Raw genomic sequence first — 23,594 nt, 5'->3', positions numbered from 1 at the left:
TCCGCATAAATGAACTTTTTGAACTCCTCCAGACCGTTCACTAAAAAGAACAGACTGTTTCGAGTCATTGGTTCGAGAGGTAGCGCTGTTTTGTTTTTTTATTTGTTGTGATATTTGGCGGTGTAGATTCAAAATAACAGACCCATAAAAATCGGACTACACTGGTTGCGCTGTAGATAAAAACAACAACAACAACAACAAAAACTCATAAAAGTCATTAGTTCGGGAACCGGGCTACACTTGTAGCACGGTATGATCCGTGCTGTAGATTCAAAAGAATCGACCCGTAAGAGTCATTCGTTCTGGAATCAGGCTACACTGGTCACGCTGTATGTTCCGCGCTGTAGATAAAAAAAAACAGCTCGTAAGAGTCATTCGTTCTGGAATCGGACTACACTGTTTGCGCTGTATGTTTTATACTGTAGATTCAAAAGAATCAGCTCATAAGAGTCATTTGTTCGGGAATCGGACTACACTGTTTGCGCTGTATATTTTACACTGTAGATTCAAAAGAATCAGCTCATAAGAGTCATTTGTTCGGGAATTGGACTACACTGTTTGCGCTGTATATTTTACACTGTAGATTCAAAAGAATCAGCTCATAAGAGTCTTTCGTTTGAGAATGCACTACACTGGTTAAGCTTTATGTTTCACGTTACAGATTTAAAAGATCCGACTCATAAGACTCATTTGTTCAGGAATCAGACTACACTGGTTGACTTGTATGTTCTGCGCTGTTGATTCAAAAGAACTGACTCATAAAGTCATTAGTTCAGGAATTGGACTACACTGGTTGACTTGTATGTTCTGCGCTTTTGATTCAAAAGAACTGACTCATAAAGTCATTAGTTCGGGAATTGGGCTACACTGGTCACTCTGTATGTTCCGCGCTGTAAATAAAAATCAATGAAAAAAAAAAAAACGGCTCGTAAGAGTCATTCGTTCAGGAATCTGACTACACTGATTTGCGTTGTATGTTTTACACTGTAGATTCAAAAGGATCAGCTCATAAGAGTCATTTGTTCGGGAATCGCACTACACTGGTTATGCTTTGTGTTTTGCGCTGTTGATTCAAAAGAATCGACCCGTAAGAGTCATCCGTTCAGGAACTGGAATACACTGGTTGCTCTGTATGTTTCATGCTGTAGATTCAAAAGAATCATCTCATAAGAGTCATTCTGTGGAACAAAGAATCAGATGTTTAGCAGAATGTTCACGCTGCTCGTTTTGCATTTAATTACAGTAAATGGAGACTTGAGCTGTCAAGCTCTAAAAATAACAAAAAAGCAACACTGAAGGACCATAAAAGTTGTTTATAGATACGATTCATGCGCTATTTTCAGAGTTTTCTGAAGCCGTTTGATAGCTTTGTGTGAGGAACAGACCAAAATTGAAGCCGTTATTAGCATAAAATCATGCCCTCCGCAGTAGTTCTCAAATCTGTTTGTGACAAGAAATTTTATTTTACATCTTCGGTGGAGGTACAGCAAATTAACTATTTAAATTTTGGTCTTTTACTCACATGAAGCTATCATATGACTTGAATTATGGCAAAGAAGTCATAAGGACTTCTTTTATGGTACTTTTGAAATTTTTTGGAGCTCGACAGCTTCAGACTGTCTCCATCCACTTTCACAGTAAAAGAGTAGCGTGAACATCTGCTTTTGTGTTCCACGGAAGAGAGAAAGTCATACAGGTTTGAAATGACATAAGGGTGAGTAAATGATAACAGAATTTTAATTTATGGGTGAACTGTTCCTTTTTAAAACTACAAAGACAGGAAAGTAGTGGTAAATTAGAGGCTTCTGTTGAATCGGTGAGGGGTGTAACGTAGTTCAGTGCCTGAGGAGAGTGTGTCACCTGGTTTTAAAGTGCTGACTCGCTGTACTGGCTTCTCATGATGAGGATCTGGTATTCTCTTCGGACTGAATTCTGCTGACACAGCAAAAGAAGTACATTAAGAATAGCGAAATAAGACAACTGAAATAAGAATATCAATGTATAGAGTTCATCACTTCTCAAGCCACTGCTATCAAAGTGGCCTCATTTTTTTTTTTTTTTTTTTTTTTATGTGGCTATTGTTGTTGTTGCAGTCTGTATTGTCGCCATCTGCACAATGGTAAATTCCTTGTATATTTTATATACTCAAATTCAATTTAAATTCAAATTCAGTGATTTGTCAGTATGGAAGAGAGACTCTAAAAGTATTCGAACTTTAAAAACACATGTAAAAATGTCTGAATATTATCCAAATGTTTAATAATTAAAAAAATTTAGTATATATATATATATATACATAATGTTACATATTTCTATTCCTTAATTCCTGTTGTTAGCGCTCACTGACATCTGGCTTTAAATGTATTACCTGAATTTCTGCTCTCTTCTCTTGTGTCATGTATAGAAGTGTTCAAACCTGGTCTAGGGGTCATCGGAAGGTCAACAGAACCCATTTCCTGTTTGGGAAAATGAAAAGCCTGTTCATGTTTAGCCTGAGAGAACGGCACATGTTGATTAAAGAGATCTCGTTTGAAACTCATTAGCGCCATCTGTCTTCAGACAAAGATACACGCCCAGAGAGCAGAAAAGAAAAAGAAAAAAAAAAGAAAGAAACAAGCAGGAAGAACATTGGGATCTTGGCATGAATATTAAATGAAGTTTTACTTACCAGATGACTGGCTCCAGATGTCATTTTGTCATCAAAGACGATGAGCGGTTGAATCGCCTGTAAAATAATCACATTTACAGTTCAGTTCAAATTTGTTTGTCTTAACCGAAAAACTGGACCACATATTCATTTTAGTAGGTGAAAAGCGAATTTGCGAAAAAAAAAAAAAAAAAAAACCTGTACGATTAGTTTTGTTGACATTCCTCATTTTGTAACTGCTTAACACACACTTAAAAAAAATAAAATAAATAAAGTTAAAGTTGAAAAAAAAAAAAAAAAAAAAAGACATATATAAAAGAAGCACTAAACACTTACAAAAAACGTAGGCATTGAATAAAAGCTTAGATTTGGATAGATTGACACCTACTGTAGACACACCTGGACCTGTTACCCTGACTGTTGCTTTCATTTAAATGCAAAATTCAAGCTGATTTAATTTAGCAGCCAATCATTTTGATGACAGTCTTTGTATAACTAGTGCAACATTTAATTTGCCACGTAATGATATTGATGATATTCTCTGAGAATATTATGTATTCACATGGCTTGTTGTTGAAGCAAAGTCACCTAACATTTTTCAAGCGCTTCTACATGTATATTACTATATAAATTATCTAGGAACATATTCGGTAAAGGCATTTCCATCGCAATTTATCCACCCCAAGCAAGCATATACATTTATTATGCGCATTTTAGAGAGGTAATTTGCATCTTGTGATTCCAGCTAGAATTTTTTATGCAATATCCAAACATTCATATATTTAAGTGGTAACGCTTTACAATAAGATTCCATTTGCTAACATTAGTAAATGGATTAGGTATCATGAGCAAACGATGAGTAATATTTTTAAACAGTATTTATTAATGTTACTTGAAAAAGACAAAAAAGAACCTTGTTAGTTGATGTTAGTTCATAATGCGTTAACTAACAACATTTAATGTTAAAAAATGTATTAGTATATGTTGAAATTAACATTAACCAAGATTAGTAAGTGCTATAAAAGTATGATTCAATGTTGGTTCATGTTAACTAATGTTAATGAATGCAACCTTATTGTAAAGTGTTACCATTTAAGTGTACATGACACACTCAATGTCTGAGGCCTGACACTTTATAGACAGCACAGCTCAACATTAGTAATATCAAACAACATCAAAATACTAAGTTCAAATTAGCAGTCGACCGATATATCGGCTGATATTTGGTATTTTTAAATGAATGGCATCGGCCGATAAATTTACCTACTTGGCCGTTTCGTTTCGTGAAGGCGCCAAGAAACGCCTGCTTGGATATTAAGGAGTTGCCTGAGATGTGTAAACAACCAATTACAACAGTTTTGTTGTTATGTGCCATTGTGTTACCATAATCATAGACTGGCATGCAACAAAGTCTCTTAAAAAATGTAAACAGAACCCAAGTGTGAAATTATATGTTAAGTGCAGTGTTTAAATATTATGCTAAATGAAAGTAGCATTGTACTAATTTTGTAGCAATTTTATGTACATGTCATTTACTAGTCTGATATATATATATATATATATATATACAGCTCTAGAAAAAATTAAGAGACCACTGCAAAATTATCAGTTTCTGTGGATTTAATATTTATAGGTATGTGTTTGAGTAAAATTAATATTTTTGTTTTATTCTATAAAGTTTTATACTGACAACATTTCTCCCAAATTCCAAATAAAAATATTGTCATTTAGAGCATTTATTTGCAGAAAATGACAACTGGTCAAAATAACAAAAAAGATGCAGTGTTTTCAGACCTGGAATAATGCAAAGAAAACAAGTTCATATTCATTTTAAACAACACAATATTAATGTTTTAACTTAGGAAGAGTTCAGAAATCAATATTTGGTGGAATAACCCTGATTTTCAATCACAACTTTCATGCGTCTTGGCAGTGCTCTCTACCAGTCTTTCACATTGCTGTTGGGTGACTTTATGCCACTCCTAGCGCAAACATTCAAGCAGCTCGGCTTTGTTTGATGGCTTGTGGCCATCCATCTTTCTCTTGATCACATTCCAGAGGTTTTCAATGGGGTTTAGGTCTGGAGATTGGGCTGGCCATGACCGGGGTTTGATCTGGTGGTCCTCCATCCACACCTTGATTGACCTGGCTGTGTGTCATGGAGCATTGTCCTGCTGGATAAAAACAATCCTTAGAGTTGGGGAACATTATCAGAGCAGAAGGAAGCAAGTTTTCTTCCAGGATAACCTTGTACGTGGCTTGATTCATGCATCCTTCACAAAGACGAATCTGCCCGATTCCAGCCTTGCTAAAGCACCCCCAGATCATCACCGATCCTCAACCAAATTTCACAGTAGGTGCAAGACACTGTGATGATGATGCTTGAATTTTTGCGCCAGGAGTGGCATAAAGTCACCCAACAGCAATGTGAAAAACTGGTAGAGAGCATGCCAAGACGCATGAAAGCTGTGATTGAAAATCAGGGTTTGGGAGAAATGTTCTCAGTACTTTATAGAATAAAAAAAAAAAAATCATTTTACTCAAACACATACCTAGAAATAGTAAATCCAGAGAAACTGATCATTTAGCAGTGGTCTCTTAGTTTTTTTCCAGAGCTGTATATATATATATATATATATATATATATATATATATATATATATATATATAGTGTGTGTGTGTGTGTGTATGTATCTGCATTATATCAACCACTCTGCACTACAGATATCGACCGTAAAAAAAAAAAAAAAAAAAACATATCAGTTGTCCATTAGTTCAAATACTCTGTAGGCAATTTTGTGTGTCTGTAGGTGTTGTACCTCGGATAGTGGCGCTGTAACTACACCCTGTTCCACATAACCTGGTCTGAGTGTGAGTGGGAGTGTTTCAGGAAGAGGGTAGCCATTCTTACGGGCCACAATAAGATGAAACGCAGTGCAGAACTCTGGGAAAGTGAGAGCGCCATCTTTGTCTACATCACTCAGTTCCCTGAAAGAGATAAGACAACAACAACAACAACAAAAAAGAATGTTTGGACCATTGATTACCAAGAACCTCTGCGAAATAACAAAGGTAAAGTTATCCAGGGTGTGCTGAGTGACTCCAGCCAGGTCTCCTAAGCAACTAAATTGGCCCGGTTGCTAGGGAGGGTAGAGTCACATGGGGTAACCTCCTCGTGGTCACGATTAGTGGTTCTCGCTCTCAATGGGGCGCGTGGTGAGTTGTGTGTGGATGCCACGGAGAATAGCATGAGCCTCCACACGTGCTATGTCTCCATGGTAACGCGCACAACAAGCCACGTGATAAGATGCGTGGATTGACGGTCTCAGACGCGGAGGCAACTGAGATCCGTCCTCCTCTACCCGGATTGAGGCGAGTCACTACGCCACCACGAGGACTTAGAGTGCATTGGGAATTGGGCATTCCAAATTGGGGAGAAAAGGGGAGAATTTATTTTTTACATTTCCTTCTTGTGTCCCAGCTAAATATGCAGAGTTATCTAATATAAGTAAGTAATTTGTAGGTTGATTAGCTCATAAAAGTCTTTTGTTTGAGAATCACCTAAAAGTGTAAAACCGTGGCTCTGTGGCATAATCAAAACATTTCTCTGTTTGTTTGAGAAACCCGACACAGCAAAGTTGGCTCAACCAATGGCGTGAGTTTGGGCAGGGGCTATCTGTTTGTACAACCAATAGAAGAAGCAGACGTGTTTTCTGAAATCTGTTTGAAAACTAGGGATTGGAATCGATAACAATTGAATGATTCTGATGCCGATTCCGATTCTTCTTAACGATTCCAGTTTCTTAATGATTCCATTCATGATTCTTTTAGAACTTTTGAGAAATAATTGGTAATAAGAAATACTATTAATATTGTATTTCATGCCCTCAGCAGTCTGTTACCAAATAATTTCAGATTTTAACAACAGATTCTTGCAAAAAATGTTTACAGAGACTTTTTAAATTGTATATTTAATTCATAATTTTTTATCAAACACCATTAATTAAACAGAACTCCCAATGTGTATTTTCTACTCAATGTCATTTGAATAATCAGTCAGTAATTACTCTGATTTAAGTTCAAGGACATATTTTAATTAATGACTTGCGATTCAATACGTTTTTGATTTAATAAAAATAACTGGCTGATATAAGTCATTAGTTTGGAAGGTTGCGTTTTGGGGTGTAGATTCAAAAGAACCAGCTTATAAGGTCATTCGTTCAGGAATCAGCTCCACAGGTCTGCGATGTACTGCATGTTTCACACTGTAGATTCAAAAGAACTAATGAGTCATTCATTCGGGAATCGGACTACACTGGTCACGCCATATTTTTCGTGCTGTAGATTCAAAAGAACCAGCTCATTAGAGTCATTCGTTCGGAAATCGGACTACACTGTGGTCACGCTCTATGTTTTGCGCTGTAAATTAGAGAGAACTGACTCATAGGACTCATTCGTTTGGGAATCGTACTAAAATGGTGATCACCGTGGTCGTGCTCTATGTTTTGCGCTGTAAATTTGAAAAGAACCAGCTCATAAGATTCCTTCATATGGGAATCGGACTACACTGGTCACGCCATATGTTTCGTGCTGTTGATTCAAAAGAACCAAGTCAAAAGAGTAATTTGTTTGGGAATCAGACTACACTGGTCACGCTGTAGATTTAGGAGTATTTTTGTTCTGTGTTCCATCTGCATAGGCAGAAGAATCCTCATTTGGGAACTGTTAACGGAGCAGAAAGTCATGAAAATCATTCAGTTATGGTATTTAAAAAAAATATATGGTTTAAGTAGATTTGAAGGTTTATCGTCACCATATATGAGACAGCTCTGGAATGGGAAGCTTCGACTTGGTGAAGAAGTTTTTTGCAACAGTCCCTGAAAGAGAAACAACAATACAAACATGAATAATCAGTAATGTCCACAGAAAGAAAAGCAAATACAAAAACCTTTTCTCCACACAACAGAGCAAGTAGCATTTGCTTCCAAGACTTCAACTTATTACAAAGTATCAGACATGGTTCCAGTGTGGAGCAGGCAATCTTTTACCCAGTATGAGAGCGTTGAGGTCAGGCTGTAGACTCCTGAACTGGTTGGTGTAGTATTCACGCTGTTCCTCTGTGATTCGCCAGGGGTCGTCGGAGTAATCAACCTCATTCCTCTCCACCAAACGCTCTACAGATGGAACCTGAGCAAGACAGAGAGAGTGAGACAGAAGTGTGGTACTACAGCTAATATTTTGTATAATGCTACTATGTTTTTAGGGCTGCTAAAGTTAACACCAGACTCATTTATCAGTAAATGATAGAGAAAGACATTCTTAATCACTAATTTATTGATAGGTAAATCCAGATAGAATGGTTAACTAAAGTATAGTTTTTGCAGTCTTTGCATGATTGAATTAAAGTATCATCAGAGAGCAACAAGTATGAAATATCATCTACAAGTGAAATGCACCACTGATGATACAAGCGTTAACCTCTGCAGAATTACACGATGACTGCTACGACATCTTTCCGACATCAATAACATATCTTTGATACATTTTATTTCATTTTTGGTCCTTAAAAGAAATTGAATGTGCTACATTTTGAAAGGAAAACATTATTTACAGGAAAATTTCAGTAATCATTTTAATTACCAAAAAAAACATTTTACATTGATCATGATTTAATTTTTTTCCTTTAACATTTAGTCAAAGCAGTCATCAACTGATATATCATCATGGTAAATTTAAATTCAATAAAAGTCGTTGGTGTAGCGCCTCTAGTGTTCATTTCAACAGGAAACTGCAGCGATATGTACAACGAGCCACGTAAAAATAATTTAGCAAAAATGTAGGTATAGTACCACAATTCTATTCTTATAGAAGTTCCTATAGTCTGCAAGACTTGCTGAATGCAAGAGGAAAACGTGTGTAGCCCCATAATTACAGATATTCAAGACAAACATATATGCTCACATAAATAAACCAGTCATTATATAAATGCTTGTTTAGGGGCCCAAAAGTGTTCATTAAAAGATCATTACAGATGGAAAGACATCATTACAGGGAGATTAAGAGTTTTGTGTGAGCAGCCAATCAGATGTTAGAATGGGGAGGTGGGCGGAGCTATTCACCCGTGTGATGGCAGGCTGCTCCGACTGCAGTTTGATGGAATAATGACTGGGAGACGAGTTTTCCTGAGGAGTGCTGGAACAACTTGGCAATTTACCATCATACCCTAGGAATAAAAAAAAAAAAGAGAGAGACTGAATATTTTAAGGTGAAGAAAGACAAAATTACTATAAAGTTGTGACTGTCTGATTACTGACATGAGAGTTAAAGAAATAGTTTTTCAAAAATGAAACTTCTCTCTTCATTTACTCAGCTTCATGTCATTTCAAACACACATGACTTTCCTTCTTCAGAGGAACACAAAAAGAAGAGAAGAATATCCTGGCCACTCTTTTTTTTTTCATATAATGAAAGTGAATGGGGACTGAGGCTGTAAAGCTCCATTATGACCAAAAACGCACCATTAAAGTATCATAAAAGTAGTCCACGTGACTCGTGCTCATATGATGGTTATTTTCTGAGGAACAGACTGAAATTCAAGTTTTTGTAGTCCATACAACTTTTGTATTAAATTTCAGAGCTTTGGTGGAGGGGGAGATTATCAGTGAATGATGACTTAAAACTTTGGTTGCTCACACAAAGCTAGTATTGCTTCAGATGACTTGGAAATATAAGAAACAGAAGTAACATTTCTCCTTTTGTGTTCCCCAAAAGAAAGAAAGAAAGCGAGCGAAAGAAAAGAAAGGCTGAAATAAAGAAAGAGAAAAAGAAAGAGCGAATGAAAAATAGAGTGCACTGAAAAAATTACTAGTGAGATTTGCCTATTTTTTACAGGGTATTATCAGTACTCTGTACCAAAGATGGATGATATACCAGTTGCAGTGTTGCCAGATCTAGCAAGAAATACAAACAACCTGGTCTGGAAAAACAAGCCCAAAATTAAGCGACTTGCCTCACCCAAAACATGCGATCACATTTTTTTCCAGTAATATTTTCCCTTGTATCTTTGGTTTCATGATTTTTTTTTTTCCTGAACATAATAATAATAATGTTATTAACCGGTATCCAGCATTTAAATATAACGTTTTCACTCTGGAACAATTGAAAGGGACTTTGATGGTTAAGGTTTTCATTTCTGTTCCTTAAACTGTTTCATTTACAAATGAAAAGAATGAACTGGTTTTTTAAGGTGAGCAATGCCTTTAAATACTCTCTCAGCAGACATTAGTGAGATAAAAGCACTCTCATTTCAGACAGTAAAGCGACTACTTCCAGAGAGAGAGGACACAACTGATGCTTAAAGAGTGAAACTTTTAAAGAGTGAATTAAAAGGAATAATAAATGAAGAACTGAAAGAGAGAACAAGAGAAAAGGGATTTAATACTGAACAGGCATTATTTAACTGAACGTCATGATCTTTAATAAGACTGCAATCTACAAAAATAAAAAAGGCCTGGCTGGCTTTTTGATCTAGTGGATATTCTTTACATCTAAAGCCCTTATGAGGCTTTATATTCTTTTATGTTGTAGATTTTATATGAAGCATTTATGATCCATGCTGATGCTTTGATCGCAGCTGGAGTTAACAATGAGATAAAAGCACAGTATCACCACAGCATAGATTCACAACATTTATCCCCCACTGGTGATAGTATTTAACCTCTGGGACCACATAAACTAATTATGTACTAAAATCATTTTGCATATCGCAGAGATTATTAGAAGCCTAAATAAGAACAGGAACATGTATCAAGAAAGCAAATAGGGACAATTTTGATTTTGTGTTGACATTAAGAGGAGGTAAAAACCCTGTGAACCCCTGTAGCACATGTTCACGACCGCCAAACCCCACTCACTCAAGAGAACAGGAAATAAAGGGGGCATACTGCAATCTAGGTGTTAGACAGATTACAGGAGCCCCTAATCTGTCATTTACAATCACTAGTGACACATAGTGTTTCCTCTCACACACACACATGCATGCATAGACACGAACAACAGTGTGTAGAAGTGACTTTAATCCCAAATCTGACATCATTAACAGCAAACATGTCAGCTGTACATGACCTGATTAAACGGCCATCCCCACTGAGCTAAATCACCGGCAAGTTATTATTCTAGTATAAATACTGAGTGCATTTAAAATACATTATACATTTTAAGTATTTACAATATCATATGTGTATATACTGTAAGTCATTGACAAATAAGGTTGTCCAAGGTAATTCAATTTGAACCTAGTTTAGGGCCTGGGTAGCTCAGCGAGTATTGACACTGATTATCACCCCTGGAGTCACGGGTTCGAATTCAGGGTGTGCTGAGTGATTCCAGCTAGGTCTCCTAACTAACCAAATTGGCCCAGTTGCTAGGGAGGGTAGAGTCACATGGGGTAACCTCCTCGTGCTCGCGATTAGGGGTTCTCGCTCTCAATGGGGCGCATGGTAAGTTGTGCGTGGATCGCGGAGAGTAGCATGAGCCTCCACATGCTGTGAGTCTCCACGGTGTCATGCACAACGAGCCACTTGATAAGATGCACGGATTGACGGTCTCAGAAGCGGAGACAACTGAGACTTGTCCTCTGCCACCCCGACTGAGGCGAGTAACCGCGCCACCACAAGGACCTAGTAATAGTGGGAATTGGGCATTCCAAATTGGGAGAAAAGGGGACAAAATAAAATATAAATCTACTTTAAAACATGTGTTAAGTTCATAGAAATGTTTGAAAAACATTTATAGCATTTTCAAACAAAACATTTATTTAATGGCTTCAAAAATGTCCAGTGGTGTAACCATCAAGTAAACGGTATTAACCCTGTTAAGCCTGACATATGAAAGAATTGTTAGAAAATGCAAATTTTTTGACATTAAACTGTTTTTAGTACCATTAGACAAACTATAAAAGATATCGTAAAAAAAGAAAAGAAAATGGTATTGTTTTTTTTTTTTTTTATGTATCATATTTGGTACATTAGGCTTTAAAGGTCATTATCCTCCTGAGGCCCAGCAATTCATTTCTGTGAAGGACATTTGTTATTTTTCTTAGCCCGTACATGCTACAGTGGTAAATCTCAGGGTATTATCAGAGATACCAAATGTTTAAAAGTTTGGCCATGACAGCTTCCTCTCCTTGGTCTATAAATATGGATTGAAATATATCACAGTTCAATTCAGCACATCAAATACATTATGAATAAAATATTCTTTTCAAGAAACAAATTTTATCATATGTATCTTATACACCAAACACTATTGTAAAACCTTTTTCACAGAGTCTCAGGAATTTATGGTAAGATGACTTCATAATAGCTTGTAATGTAAAATAATGAGATCTTATTTAGGACAGAGCAGGCTGCATATATGAAAATACACAGAAATATTAGTTCACACTTTTGTGATGGGCATGAATGTAATGTAATGGTAATTGTGAGATGTACCTCAAAAGCCTGTTGTATCATATTTGATAAATGGATTTCAAACGGGATTTTTCAATAAAATAATTAAAATAAATGTAACCAAAGACAAGTTAGGTCTATATTCAGCAAATATTCATTTTAAAATATCAGTAACAATATAATCATTAATGTCACTTTTACGTTTCACATTTATGCCAAATTAAGAATCACTTTTTAAATGGATTGATATAAACACTGAAGCCACTTTTTTCACAAATAACCACTAGATGGTGCCATAAACATGTGAAACTTCCATACCCCAGGTTATGAGGCTCGTCAGCTTGAACAGAGAGTGAAACGGGAGCCATCAAACGTTGTGTATTATATTTGATACGCACAGCGTTATAGGGATAAAATGATTTCCTTGCACCTTGAATATACCTCATTTTACACAACTTCATTTATTTAAAAAAAAAGTTAATTGTTTTATTTATTATTATTATTATTATAACATTATTTTTTTTCAAATATCATGAATTTTGAGACACAAGTATCAAGAGGTTTTCTTATGGTCACTCCATTTGACCTAAACAAAATGTGCCTTTCATAAAAATGTCAAAATATATTGTATTTTTCAACCAACTGTTTTGATACAGAGTGACAACCTGCATGTTTGTTACACCACTTGATTTTGATCTGGTGGACAAAAGCTTTAAAAAATATGAATAATATTTTAAAGCAAAATTATGATAAATAATAATTGATATATATATATATTATTATTATTATTTATTTTTTTTTACCAGAATTTTAGCTTTTAATGAGACTTTTATTTTATTTATTTATTTAACTGTCTCTGGGCGGTTATACCACTTAGACATTTTTGACTTTCAGCCCCAGACATTTTTGACTCTGAACTCATAAATTGAAAACATGTTCATCATAGTAGAGGTGTATTCAAATAATTGTTTTAGGTGATTTGCATTTTTAATGTGTTTAAAAAAAAATTAAAAATTGACCATGATAGAAAATGTATACAAAATTACATAGATCTCCAATGTATCAATTCACAACAGACGGCCATCGTGCACTACTCCCTAATGCCTGGAGGGGCGCTATTGTATCATTTTATTTTTTTTTTTTTGCCTTTTATATAGGCCAAACATTTATACATTGCATTTATTTATAATTTTCTTTTAGTTATTTTAGTCTCTATATGAACACCTGTCACCACTTTTCACAATCTAATCGATTCCTGATGGATAAAATCAAGTCCCGCCCTACAATTTTTGTTGAATATCCTGTTTAACTCAGAAATATGTTCACATTATGGAAGTGACATATTTATATTATATATGGCTGTGAATGCCATATCCATGTTCTGGGAATACTCACAGGAAAGGATATATGTTATGTTTCATAAGAATTGCTGGTGGAGTGTGGGTTGTGTTTACTGTACATTTTGTGAAGGTCTTGTGAATCAACAGGTGTTGTGATTAGACAGCGTGATATCAATACGCCACAGGAGAGCAGCAATTAGCCAACTGCTTTCAGAGGACAGACAGTCGCTCAAGGCTGAACGATCACACAAACACAGCTGTCTGACACCATAAGGAGTGTGTGAAACACATCGGCTGTGTGATATGTGAGTGAGTTATCTTGTACCAGCTAATCTGTGACAGTATCATTCTACTATATGTGTGACTTGAAACTTTTCCAAAACCCCTAAACCAAAATCCAAATTATCAACTTTAACTCATCCTAGAACTTTCAAGCTACATCCACTAAACTCGGCACAGACCTTCAGAATGTTCTGACTTGAGTGTGCTACATCTTTTACATTTTTGAAAAATCTCGTAGACTTACATTGACGGAATGTTCAAACAAGCAAATGTAATGTTTGTGAATTTAAACTCCAACTGTCAAAAAATTCAAATGTAAACAAACCAAGACAAAGCCTTAATGGTGCGTTCACGTCATGTCGGAATTCTCATAATTACGAGATTTAAATTTGTAAAAAGCGTTCACGTCTTCATAGAACTCGTATTAGTATTTGTAAACTCGGAATTCTATGAAAGCTCCAACTTGATGGTCGTGACATCATGTAAAAAGAACCAAATGCCAGCAGCATCAAAAGTTGAAGATAGTGAACACATATTTCTGTTTGATATGCCATTTTATTATGACATTGATGCCTGGAGAATTTTTTGTAATTTTTTTTCTGAGGTCTGAGGACATGAATAGCTCCGATTTGTCATCTCTTAATTACAGTAATTCTGACATGACGGGTTCAATACTTAAGCTCAACTTAACTTAAGCTCAATCGACAGCATTTGTGGCAAAATGTTGATTACTGCAAAAAAAATGTATGTTGACTTGTCCCTCCTTTTCTTTAAAAAGGGGCACCTACATTGGAAGTGAATGGGGCCAATCCGTAAACATTAAAATACTCACTGTTTCAAAGGTATAGCCACAAGACAAACAATAGGAGCGTTAACATGATTTAAGTGTGATAAAACTGCTTACTAACCTTTTGTGTTATATCTAATTTTACGACTTCGCTGCCATGATTTCGTAACAATAAATCTAGTAATCTTGCAAAAACAATTATTTAAAGCTGCACTATGCAACTTTGGGCTCTCTAGTGACATCTGTGGTTAAAAGCTAAAATGTAAAAAAGCAACTGATCCATTTAATTTTTTTGTTGATTTTGTTATTCGATTGAACATTTAGAACCGTAATATTACTTGTATTAGCGTAATATTACCGTAATAGACAACACTCTTATTTACACGTTTTAATATGATTATTCAAGTTATAACCACCACAAATTAATGTTTGTATTGTACTACATCTGTCCCAAATATAAGAGATGAAACTCGTGATACGTCTGATATGATTTCAATGGAAGAAACGTCATTATTTTTTAGAGCTGTCAGAATTAACGCGTTAACACATGCAATTATTTAAAAAAGATTAACGCGTAAAGTTTTCTTAATCACGATTAACGCATTTACCATTAATACAATTAACACATGTTGGGAAGGGCGGAACCTTTGTAATGTGTCCTCCCGGAGTCATTACACTGACGCACATGCCACAAACAGACACACACCAGAGCCCTTTTACAAGGGGAGCCTACAAGCTTGGTAAAAAAAAAAAAAAATAGCATAACGCGGTGGTCCCGTAGACATTCTATGGGCAGCTCTGTCGTAACACGCTAGTTGATCATTACACTCTCTCCTATAATAGAGCCGTGGAGGTTGTTATCTCAGCAAATAAAAGAATCTCTGCACACACACAACAGCGCTTCTGTGATAAAATGATGGAGAAGGACCTCTTAACACTATTTGATGTACAAAACAAGCCCAGATGGGACTTGCGATAGAAATCTAGTATTTTTCAGCCAATGTAAGGCACATTTTAATTACCACAGAAGCACCTCAAGTCTTAACTATCACCAAAACATAGAATGAGACGTTTTTGTCTGCAAGCGCTTTTCATGTGGAGTTGAAAGCGACTCTGGCGCTGAAGCTCTGGAGCGAATTACGAATGCGGCTTCAAGATTGCTGTAACAAAGTGGATAGTCACAGTCTACCGGCTGATTAATATTGTGAAGGATGAGAGTTTAAGAGATTTGATGCCCATTGCAATGAATATACAATCTATGTGGGGACTTGTTCTTTCAATTAGTCAAACTCCCATTTAGACTTTGGAAAACGTTAATGTTACTTGAATTGGTGCTATTTTAGTGCAGTACTAAATACTGTGGAAGGCTCTGTTTGGAAAATTTTAATAAAGCATTATATTGTTACGTTTTTTGTTTTGTTTTCTTTCCTAAGATGGAAATAAATGCAATTTGACAGAAAAAAAGTATAAATAATGTAAAATTTCAGCACTTTCAAAATCTGCGATGGATTGCGATTAAACATTTTTATAGACTTACAGCATTTTTATATTACAATCTACAGCATCAGCGAAGAACGCAAGTAAACTGTAAAACATAAAAAGAAGATTCAATAATGATGAAAATTAAAACATGAAAATAATATGCAGAAATATGCAATAAAACTATTACAATAATAAACAGTTTCCTTAATAGTTTTTTTAGAAGTAAAGTTATAATAGAGAGATGCTTGCTTGCTAAAATTAATATATATATATATATATTAGGGCTGTCAATCGATTAAAAATTTTAATCGAATTAATTACATGACATGCCAATTAATTAATCGAATTAATCACAATTAATCGTTATGCATCATTATTTGCTGAGAAAGGCCACCAAATAAAAGATAATTCATATAAATAATGCATAATAATTCAAATATTTACAAATATAATATCTAGAGCCTATAATAAATATATAGTAGGCTACAGATTGAAATGCAGATTAAAATAAATTGCATTAATTGTGGCAGATAAATAAAGCATTGATTAGACAATACAAAAAGTGGCTTTTGAATCCAATATATTGTTTGTTTTATTTTCGTATCATTGAACAAGCCTACAGTTGACAGCAATCGGTTTTGCATTGAGTTTGTCAATGTTTTATTATGGAATTTACATACATGTCAGGGGGCTTGATTAATTGCGTTCATTTTTTTAACGCGTTATTTGTTATATAATTAATCGCACTAAATTAATGTGTTAAATCGACAGCCCTAATATATATATATATATATATATATATATATATATATATATATATATATATATATATATATATATATATATTACTATGCTATGGTATCGGTACATTAAAAAAACATGAGCATAGATAAATGTTGAAATACCTTGTAGTACCTTGACCAACAGTGGCTTTTAGTGCAAATTTAAATTGTTAACCCTGTCAAAACTGCAGCAACGCTATAAAATAATCAGAAGTCATGAATAATAGTAAACATGTTACAGTAGCCGGAAAATGATAGGGCATAAGTGAGGTTCATTGGTTTGGTCCCTCTATCTGAATGCAAGATGAGTGACAGAGACTCTCACCCATTAGCGCACCTGCTCCGTTTCTTTGTGCACCATATGGATAGCTGTGATAGGCTGATGGCGAGCGGGGTGGGGAGACGTCAGGTGACCGCGGTGGAGACCACGCCTCCTGTCAGTGTTGAGCACAGAAAATATTTATTACAAAGTGTGACTGACTAAAACCACGTATTAAAGGTACTGCAAAAGTATCTTCTGCAAAATCTTAAATTCATTTTAATGATCATAAATTGTAGACTGAGCTTAAAGAGATATAATGAATAAACAAAATGGGAGAAAATGGTACCAAATACATTCCTTTTTAAAGTTGTAAACATTATTTTCTAACTTTTTCTAAATGTCAATATTGGCCCTTGTGAACAGACTTATTTCCAAACACATCATGCTCTTCGTGAGGTAGACAAGTTAATCCACTCGTAGGACAAGACAAAGGTCACCAAGGACCCCAGCTACTCATGCAAGTAGTCTTAAAGGTGCACTCATTCAGTATGTTTACATGCGCAGTTATAATCAAGCTACATTGGGTTTTTGCATAGTCAAGCTACTTCATCTTTCTTTCCAAATAAACATGACACAATGCGTAATCAAATATTTGAAGGAAGGGTGTCAGTTGAAAAAAGTGTGTTAAATATTAGGACTGGGTATTGATACAGATTTCCTGACTCGATTTAATTCCGATTCACAATCTCTCGATTTGATTCCGATTAAATTAGATTACGATTCATATGGGTATATTTCAGTTATAATGTCTATATAATTTACATAGGAAATACATTCTCTCTGGCTAATGCTGCTAATTATACAGGGGACCTTCTAACTAGGTTCATTATGAAAATATTAATTAATTGTATTTTATAATTTGTTTTTTATGCATTTTAGTCACATTTGAGCTTTTTAGAAATGTACAAATCCATGTATTCCATTAATAAATATGACCAGTGATTCTACAGTACTGGTAGTACCGATCACCGACTTAATTCGGTACCCGCACACTGTCTGACTGACACACGACTGCTTTCAAATGCTCACACGCTTATTTGAATGTGTGCTCCGTTACTCCTTTTACACTGAAATGCACAACTAATCAAATTAAAATATGTCCTAATGTGATTACTAAACTACAAAATGCTGCAATCTTAGTCTGTATGAGCTGCATGAGCTTTAAAGTGCATCTATTATGATTTTTAAACGTGCCTAATTTTGTTTTAAAGGTCTCATACAATAGATTTACATGCATCCAAGGTCAAAAAACATTTTAATTTGCTCAGAATTTAAATTACAGCATTACCTTTTTTTCCCAGTGTCAAAAACGACTCGTTCAATGATCCGTTCTAAAGGATTCATTCTAAACTCCTCCTTTCAGAGAGCCTACTCTACTCTGATTGGTCAGATGTCCCAGTCTGTTGTGATTGGTCTACCGCTTACAGCGCGTGTCGGAAAGGAAACGCCCACTACCATATCCGAGTTTCAGCTCCATCTGAAAAAATGTCTGTTTTACCTTACCAATTTGAGCCCGAGTCCGATAGTGATACATCGGAAGATCAACCCGAACCACCATCGCAAGCATGACGAGAACAGGACGTTTCTCAGTGGTAAGTTTTTATGTAGTTTGACAATAACGTGAGTTAGCCGGTTAGCAGAGGCTAACAGCTATAAGGCTAACAGTGTGTAAACAGAACAGATGCGGGTTTTTTGTTATCAAATTACATAGGTTAGTACAGGAAGTCTGGAATTACTAACGACTCGTTTCAGGTGTTCAGAATCGGTTCTTTCTTTTGGGAGTCAATAACTCCATATTTCGTGCACTTTGATTTTTGAAACTTTGCAGACTTTTTTACATTCACAAACAGCTATATAACGCACTACATGAAAGGTAATATTTGAAAAACCATAATAGTGCTCTAAATAAATGTGTGAAGAAGACCGCTCATACACTGGAAACTCCACAGACTATGAGAATCATTCACGTTGTTTGAGAGATGACAGAGCAGAGCACTAATCCACTCTGAAGCATTATTTTTATATAATTTATATAATTAAAATCACAGCATTTGCGCTTTAACGATCACACTGAGCAGTGTAGCAAACTGTTTATCCAGAGAAGTTAAACTTCCATCAAAAATACACATCAAAATAAAAGATAAACGCCTGAAATTGAACACATTTTAACAGAAATATATTATATCTGTATAGTCAAATGTAATCCTCATTGTAGAAATAATCATAATAATAATTATTATTATTATAATAAATAATGATTAATGAATAATGATTGTAATAATAATAAAAATTAAGCAATATATCACAAGCAAGAGTGCTTTTGTCCTGAATAAAAGTTTGTTAAAAAAAATGCAATGGTATGTTGATAACTAATTGTTTGATTTTACTTGTTAAAAGTAAACAAAAGGAAAACATTTTTGATTAGACACCATTCTGATAATGAAATGAAATTAAACTTTAAAACATGCTGGAATTCTGGAAATATAATTAAAAAAAAGGAAAAATGATTTCAGTAGGGCCCTACTTAAAAACAAACAAGTGTTAGAAACACTTGAAGAAAACGTGCATATCTTTTCATTTATTATTTACATTGAAATTTAAATGAACTTTAAATAGGCAAGGAGTGTGTTCAATAGCACATTATCATATTAGCAAATTCTTTCTGTGGTATCGAAATTGGTATCGAGAACCGAGAAATTTCACTGGTATCAGTACCGACTACTGAAATTTTGGTGCCGTGACAACACTACCCAGCCCTATTATATACACGTCAGCATGCGCACATTGTTGAGGCTAAAGTCCAAACATACTCTACACAAGTACGTGAATGCAGATGCGATCACTTGGACACCACAAACGCGCAGTCTAGTTAAACATGCTTAACGTACATTCTTGCGTTACTGTGGTGGGAACAAACCTCAGTATTCAAGGGGGCGATAGAGTTACCTTCAAATGTCTCTGCCATTAAACTGGATTTGTCATTATTCAGGTAAGTTGCTATAAATATATTGACTTTAACTTACTTGCTCAGCAATATTCTGTTTGACCTGTTGTTCCGCCATGACAGTAGTTAACTTGAAAGAGAAAACTCACCATAGAAGTGGACGACAGTTCATACTAATCTCGCTATAGTGCCCCTTGTGGCAATACTGAGAATGCAACGCGTACATGCGTTGGGTTATGAATTGTGGCCTGACACATTTCAGAATGCAACAACGTGTGAAATCGCAACTTGTGTTGCAAGATATGTCTGCTTCCACTTAATTGCGTAGAGTATGTTTTGGCTTAAGTGTGGTACTTTTTCCTTATAACTGATATGACTCATGTGAGTGAGATGACTCTTAACTCATACTCACCTGTTTGTCCATGCTGGTATCAGGGTGTCTGATGAAAGGCCTGTCAGCAGGGAGACGAGAGATGGAACTTGCAACCGAGCCCAGGGTGTGAGTCTGGCTCTCATTCGTTGAGGTGTGATTGGGGTAACGCATCTCAGGCTCGCGTGTTATTCCCACAAACACAGGCAGAGGAAGTTCTGTGAGGAATGTTAAACACAAGGAATTAATATTAAGACGCCAAATGTAACCTAGCTAATCGCCTCTCAAAGGTAACTTTGAGGTCAGCTTCATAAATCCATCCTTGCAGTCCACAAACATTGTCTTTATCCTTCTGTTTCCACAGCACGAAAAGACCGGATTAAGTGATGTGTGCACTAAACAGAATATCCATGTGTCACTGTGATCTTCACTGATAATCAAGGACATTAGACCTGCTGTGAGGTCAGTTGATCTCGTCTACCTGCTGTGAGGGTCTCCTAGAGAGACCACGGGTAACAGCTTGTACCAGGATTAAAGGCTAATCCAGCCAGCGTTCACTAATTCAAGATACATTTTCTGAAAAACATCTCATGTTATTATGCTTTTTGAGTACATTTATGTTATTTTATGGATGTTTAGATATTTTTACTGGAAAACACGATAAAAACACTGATTAAGATAAAGATTTTTCTGTCACAGCAGTTTGAGGGGACGCCAGATTTGATTAAATCTAATTTACAATGGGTAAACACAGACTCCGCAGGTGGGACAATACGAGCAAAGTCACAAGCGTTTAAGGAAATTGCTCTGTGTGTGGCAAGTTCACAGAACAAACGTGCAGCCTCTTTCTCTGAGGGTTTTGGCTCTACATGTGGCGCTCTCTCCGTGCAGCACGACTTCTGTGCCTCATCCCTCTTTAGCGTAAATCCTAGCGTGCTACGCCAAATCCCTGATCCCGTTAGGCTCGCCCTCTGTTCAAGCCAGAGGACCAGTGTTTAGAAAGCTACTGCAGCTTGTCAAGCTTCAAGCCACTTAAAATAAAAGCAGTTCAAATACAGTCAAGTCTTGAACTACAGTCAGTCTTTTGAAAGAGTAGTTAGCTTTACTACAAGCTAACAAGCTAGTAATAAAAAGTAGCTAACAACATTAAAGCTATTAATATATTTAAATATATAACATATAAATATAAAACAGATATATCAGATGATATACATTGACAGATAGTATATATATATATATATATATATATATATATATATATATATATATATATATAGGGTGTAGATTTGGCTTGAACACTGGGGGGGGGGTTGTAGTGTGAAGCATTTACCCATGTTTACATTGATCACGGTATAAATAATGGGGGGGTTGTACTTTCATGTTTTGATTATTGGGGGAGTTACCTACCCCCCATCCCCCTGGAATCTACACCCCTGTATATATATATATATATATATATATATATATATATATATATATATATATATATGTATATGTAACCAGATCTGCCACAACATTAAAACCACCTGCCTAATATTGTGTAGGTCCTCCTCGTGCCACCAAAACAGCACCAACTCACATCTCAGAATAGCATTCTGAGATGCTCACCACAATTGTACAGAGTGGTTATCTGAGTTACCGTAGACTTTGTCAGTTCGAACCAGTCTGACCATTCTCTGTTGACCTCTCTCATCAACAAGGCGTTTCCATCCTCAGAACTGCCACTCACTGGATGTTTTTTTGTTTTTGGCACCATTCTGAGTAAATTCTAGAGACTATTGTGTGTGAAAATTCCAGGAGATCAGCAGTTACAGAAATACACAAACCAGCCCATCTAGCACCAACAATCATCCATGCGATTATCTAATCAGCCAATCGTGTGGCAAATTTATACAATTAATAAAACAATTAATAAAACAATTAATATAACTGACTTGGAAACATTTTGATAAACAGCCCCATTTAACTAAATATTGGACTATTTTATGTAATATTTAGTTTTTCGCTATCAAAAAAAAAAGTAACAAAATGCTGTGAAGGCATCTGCGCTCAATCTGTAAATTGTCTTTTGAACCAATGCATTTAAATGAATCACCTAAAAGAACCGAATGAACCGCTAAAATGAATCAGACTTCCCGATACTTCATTTGAGAGTGGATAATTTAGACGAGCACATTTGATAATTGCCAATAACATCAAACATCAAAACCGTAATGCAGTGTTTCTTCATTAAAAAAAAGTATCTCATTACTGGAAAAGCTACTCTGTAAACAACTGAGCTACTGTCACACCACTGAAAAATGTAATTAAGTTTAGCTGCAAACTCCCCAACACTGTTGAACTCTTACCGCCCACAATGCTCTCCAGACGTACCGGCAGACCAGTCTGTGCTGCGGCCAGCAGCTTCAAAGCTATGTAGAACTGTCCACATCCGAAGTAGCCTAGCCGCTTAGCACCACACATCTCAGTTATCTGTTAGCAAGACAGAAAGTTTTCAGACATTAATGAGGGGTAATAATGGAGACTAAATATCAAATTAAATATTTTATGAGAACATTTAGCAGAGCATAATACAACAATTTAAAAACATTTAATAATGTAAAATCGAATTAGCTTCTATCTTAATTAGCGTAACTGCTAACAAGGGGGATTGAAAAGATAATTGCTAATTCTCATTATTGGTTCAACAAGAGTATGCAACTGATGATAAACTGTTTTCTAAACAAAGTGAACTTCACTTGTTTCTGAGCTCTTATAATTGAAAACTAGCATCGTAATGATAGCCGCTAGCAGAGATAAGAAATCGTACATCATGCTGGAAGTGTTTAACTACATTTCAGAGCTTTGCAGCTGTACATTTCTGTAATTGAAAACTGCATACAGATATTGCACTAACTGATGAGCCTAATGTGTTGCTTATTCTTATTAAAGGGACAGTTCACCCAAAATGCATGTGGATAGAAGATTTTCTTTATTTTATACTTTGCTTTATGCTTACGTATATTATATTATGCTTGTAATCAATTATAATTCTCTATCAATTCATATATCCATTCCTTATATATCAATTTATCTATGCAGTCATGTCATCAATGTGCTTGATAATACTCAAAATGTATGCAGGGATATTAAGTATTTCTATTCTTATTTAATGTTCAGTGACTATGTTTTTGTTACTCATGATATCGA

General features: G+C 35.5%; 1 protein-coding gene across 5 annotated transcripts in view; it reads right to left on the bottom strand.

The window, feature by feature from the left end:
* The window catches only part of LOC127420060 (ralBP1-associated Eps domain-containing protein 2-like), a 62,910-nt gene that overhangs the window by 20,458 nt on the left and 18,858 nt on the right, over positions 1 to 23,594 (bottom strand). For 2 of the 5 annotated variants that reach the window (XM_051662008.1, XM_051662006.1), the window contains exons 2-11: positions 22,754 to 22,877; positions 20,448 to 20,623; positions 17,095 to 17,203; positions 8,767 to 8,870; positions 7,696 to 7,834; positions 7,461 to 7,524; positions 5,467 to 5,635; positions 2,669 to 2,725; positions 2,369 to 2,456; positions 1,861 to 1,935 (exon numbers count right to left, since the gene is read on the bottom strand). In XM_051662008.1, the coding sequence (XP_051517968.1) occupies positions 1,861 to 1,935; positions 2,369 to 2,456; positions 2,669 to 2,725; positions 5,467 to 5,635; positions 7,461 to 7,524; positions 7,696 to 7,834; positions 8,767 to 8,870; positions 17,095 to 17,203; positions 20,448 to 20,623; positions 22,754 to 22,877 (1,105 nt within the window). The remainder of the gene's footprint in view (positions 1 to 1,860; positions 1,936 to 2,368; positions 2,457 to 2,668; positions 2,726 to 5,466; positions 5,636 to 7,460; positions 7,525 to 7,695; positions 7,835 to 8,766; positions 8,871 to 17,094; positions 17,204 to 20,447; positions 20,624 to 22,753; positions 22,878 to 23,594) is intronic. The other 3 variants (XM_051662009.1, XM_051662010.1, XM_051662007.1) reach the window with 3 other exon arrangements.

The sequence above is a fragment of the Myxocyprinus asiaticus genome, chromosome 29 (assembly GCF_019703515.2).
Source record: "Myxocyprinus asiaticus isolate MX2 ecotype Aquarium Trade chromosome 29, UBuf_Myxa_2, whole genome shotgun sequence".
NCBI lineage: Eukaryota > Metazoa > Chordata > Actinopteri > Cypriniformes > Catostomidae > Myxocyprinus > Myxocyprinus asiaticus.
Note: the sequence above shows the minus strand (reverse complement) of the source record. Positions and strands in the feature narration are given on the sequence as shown.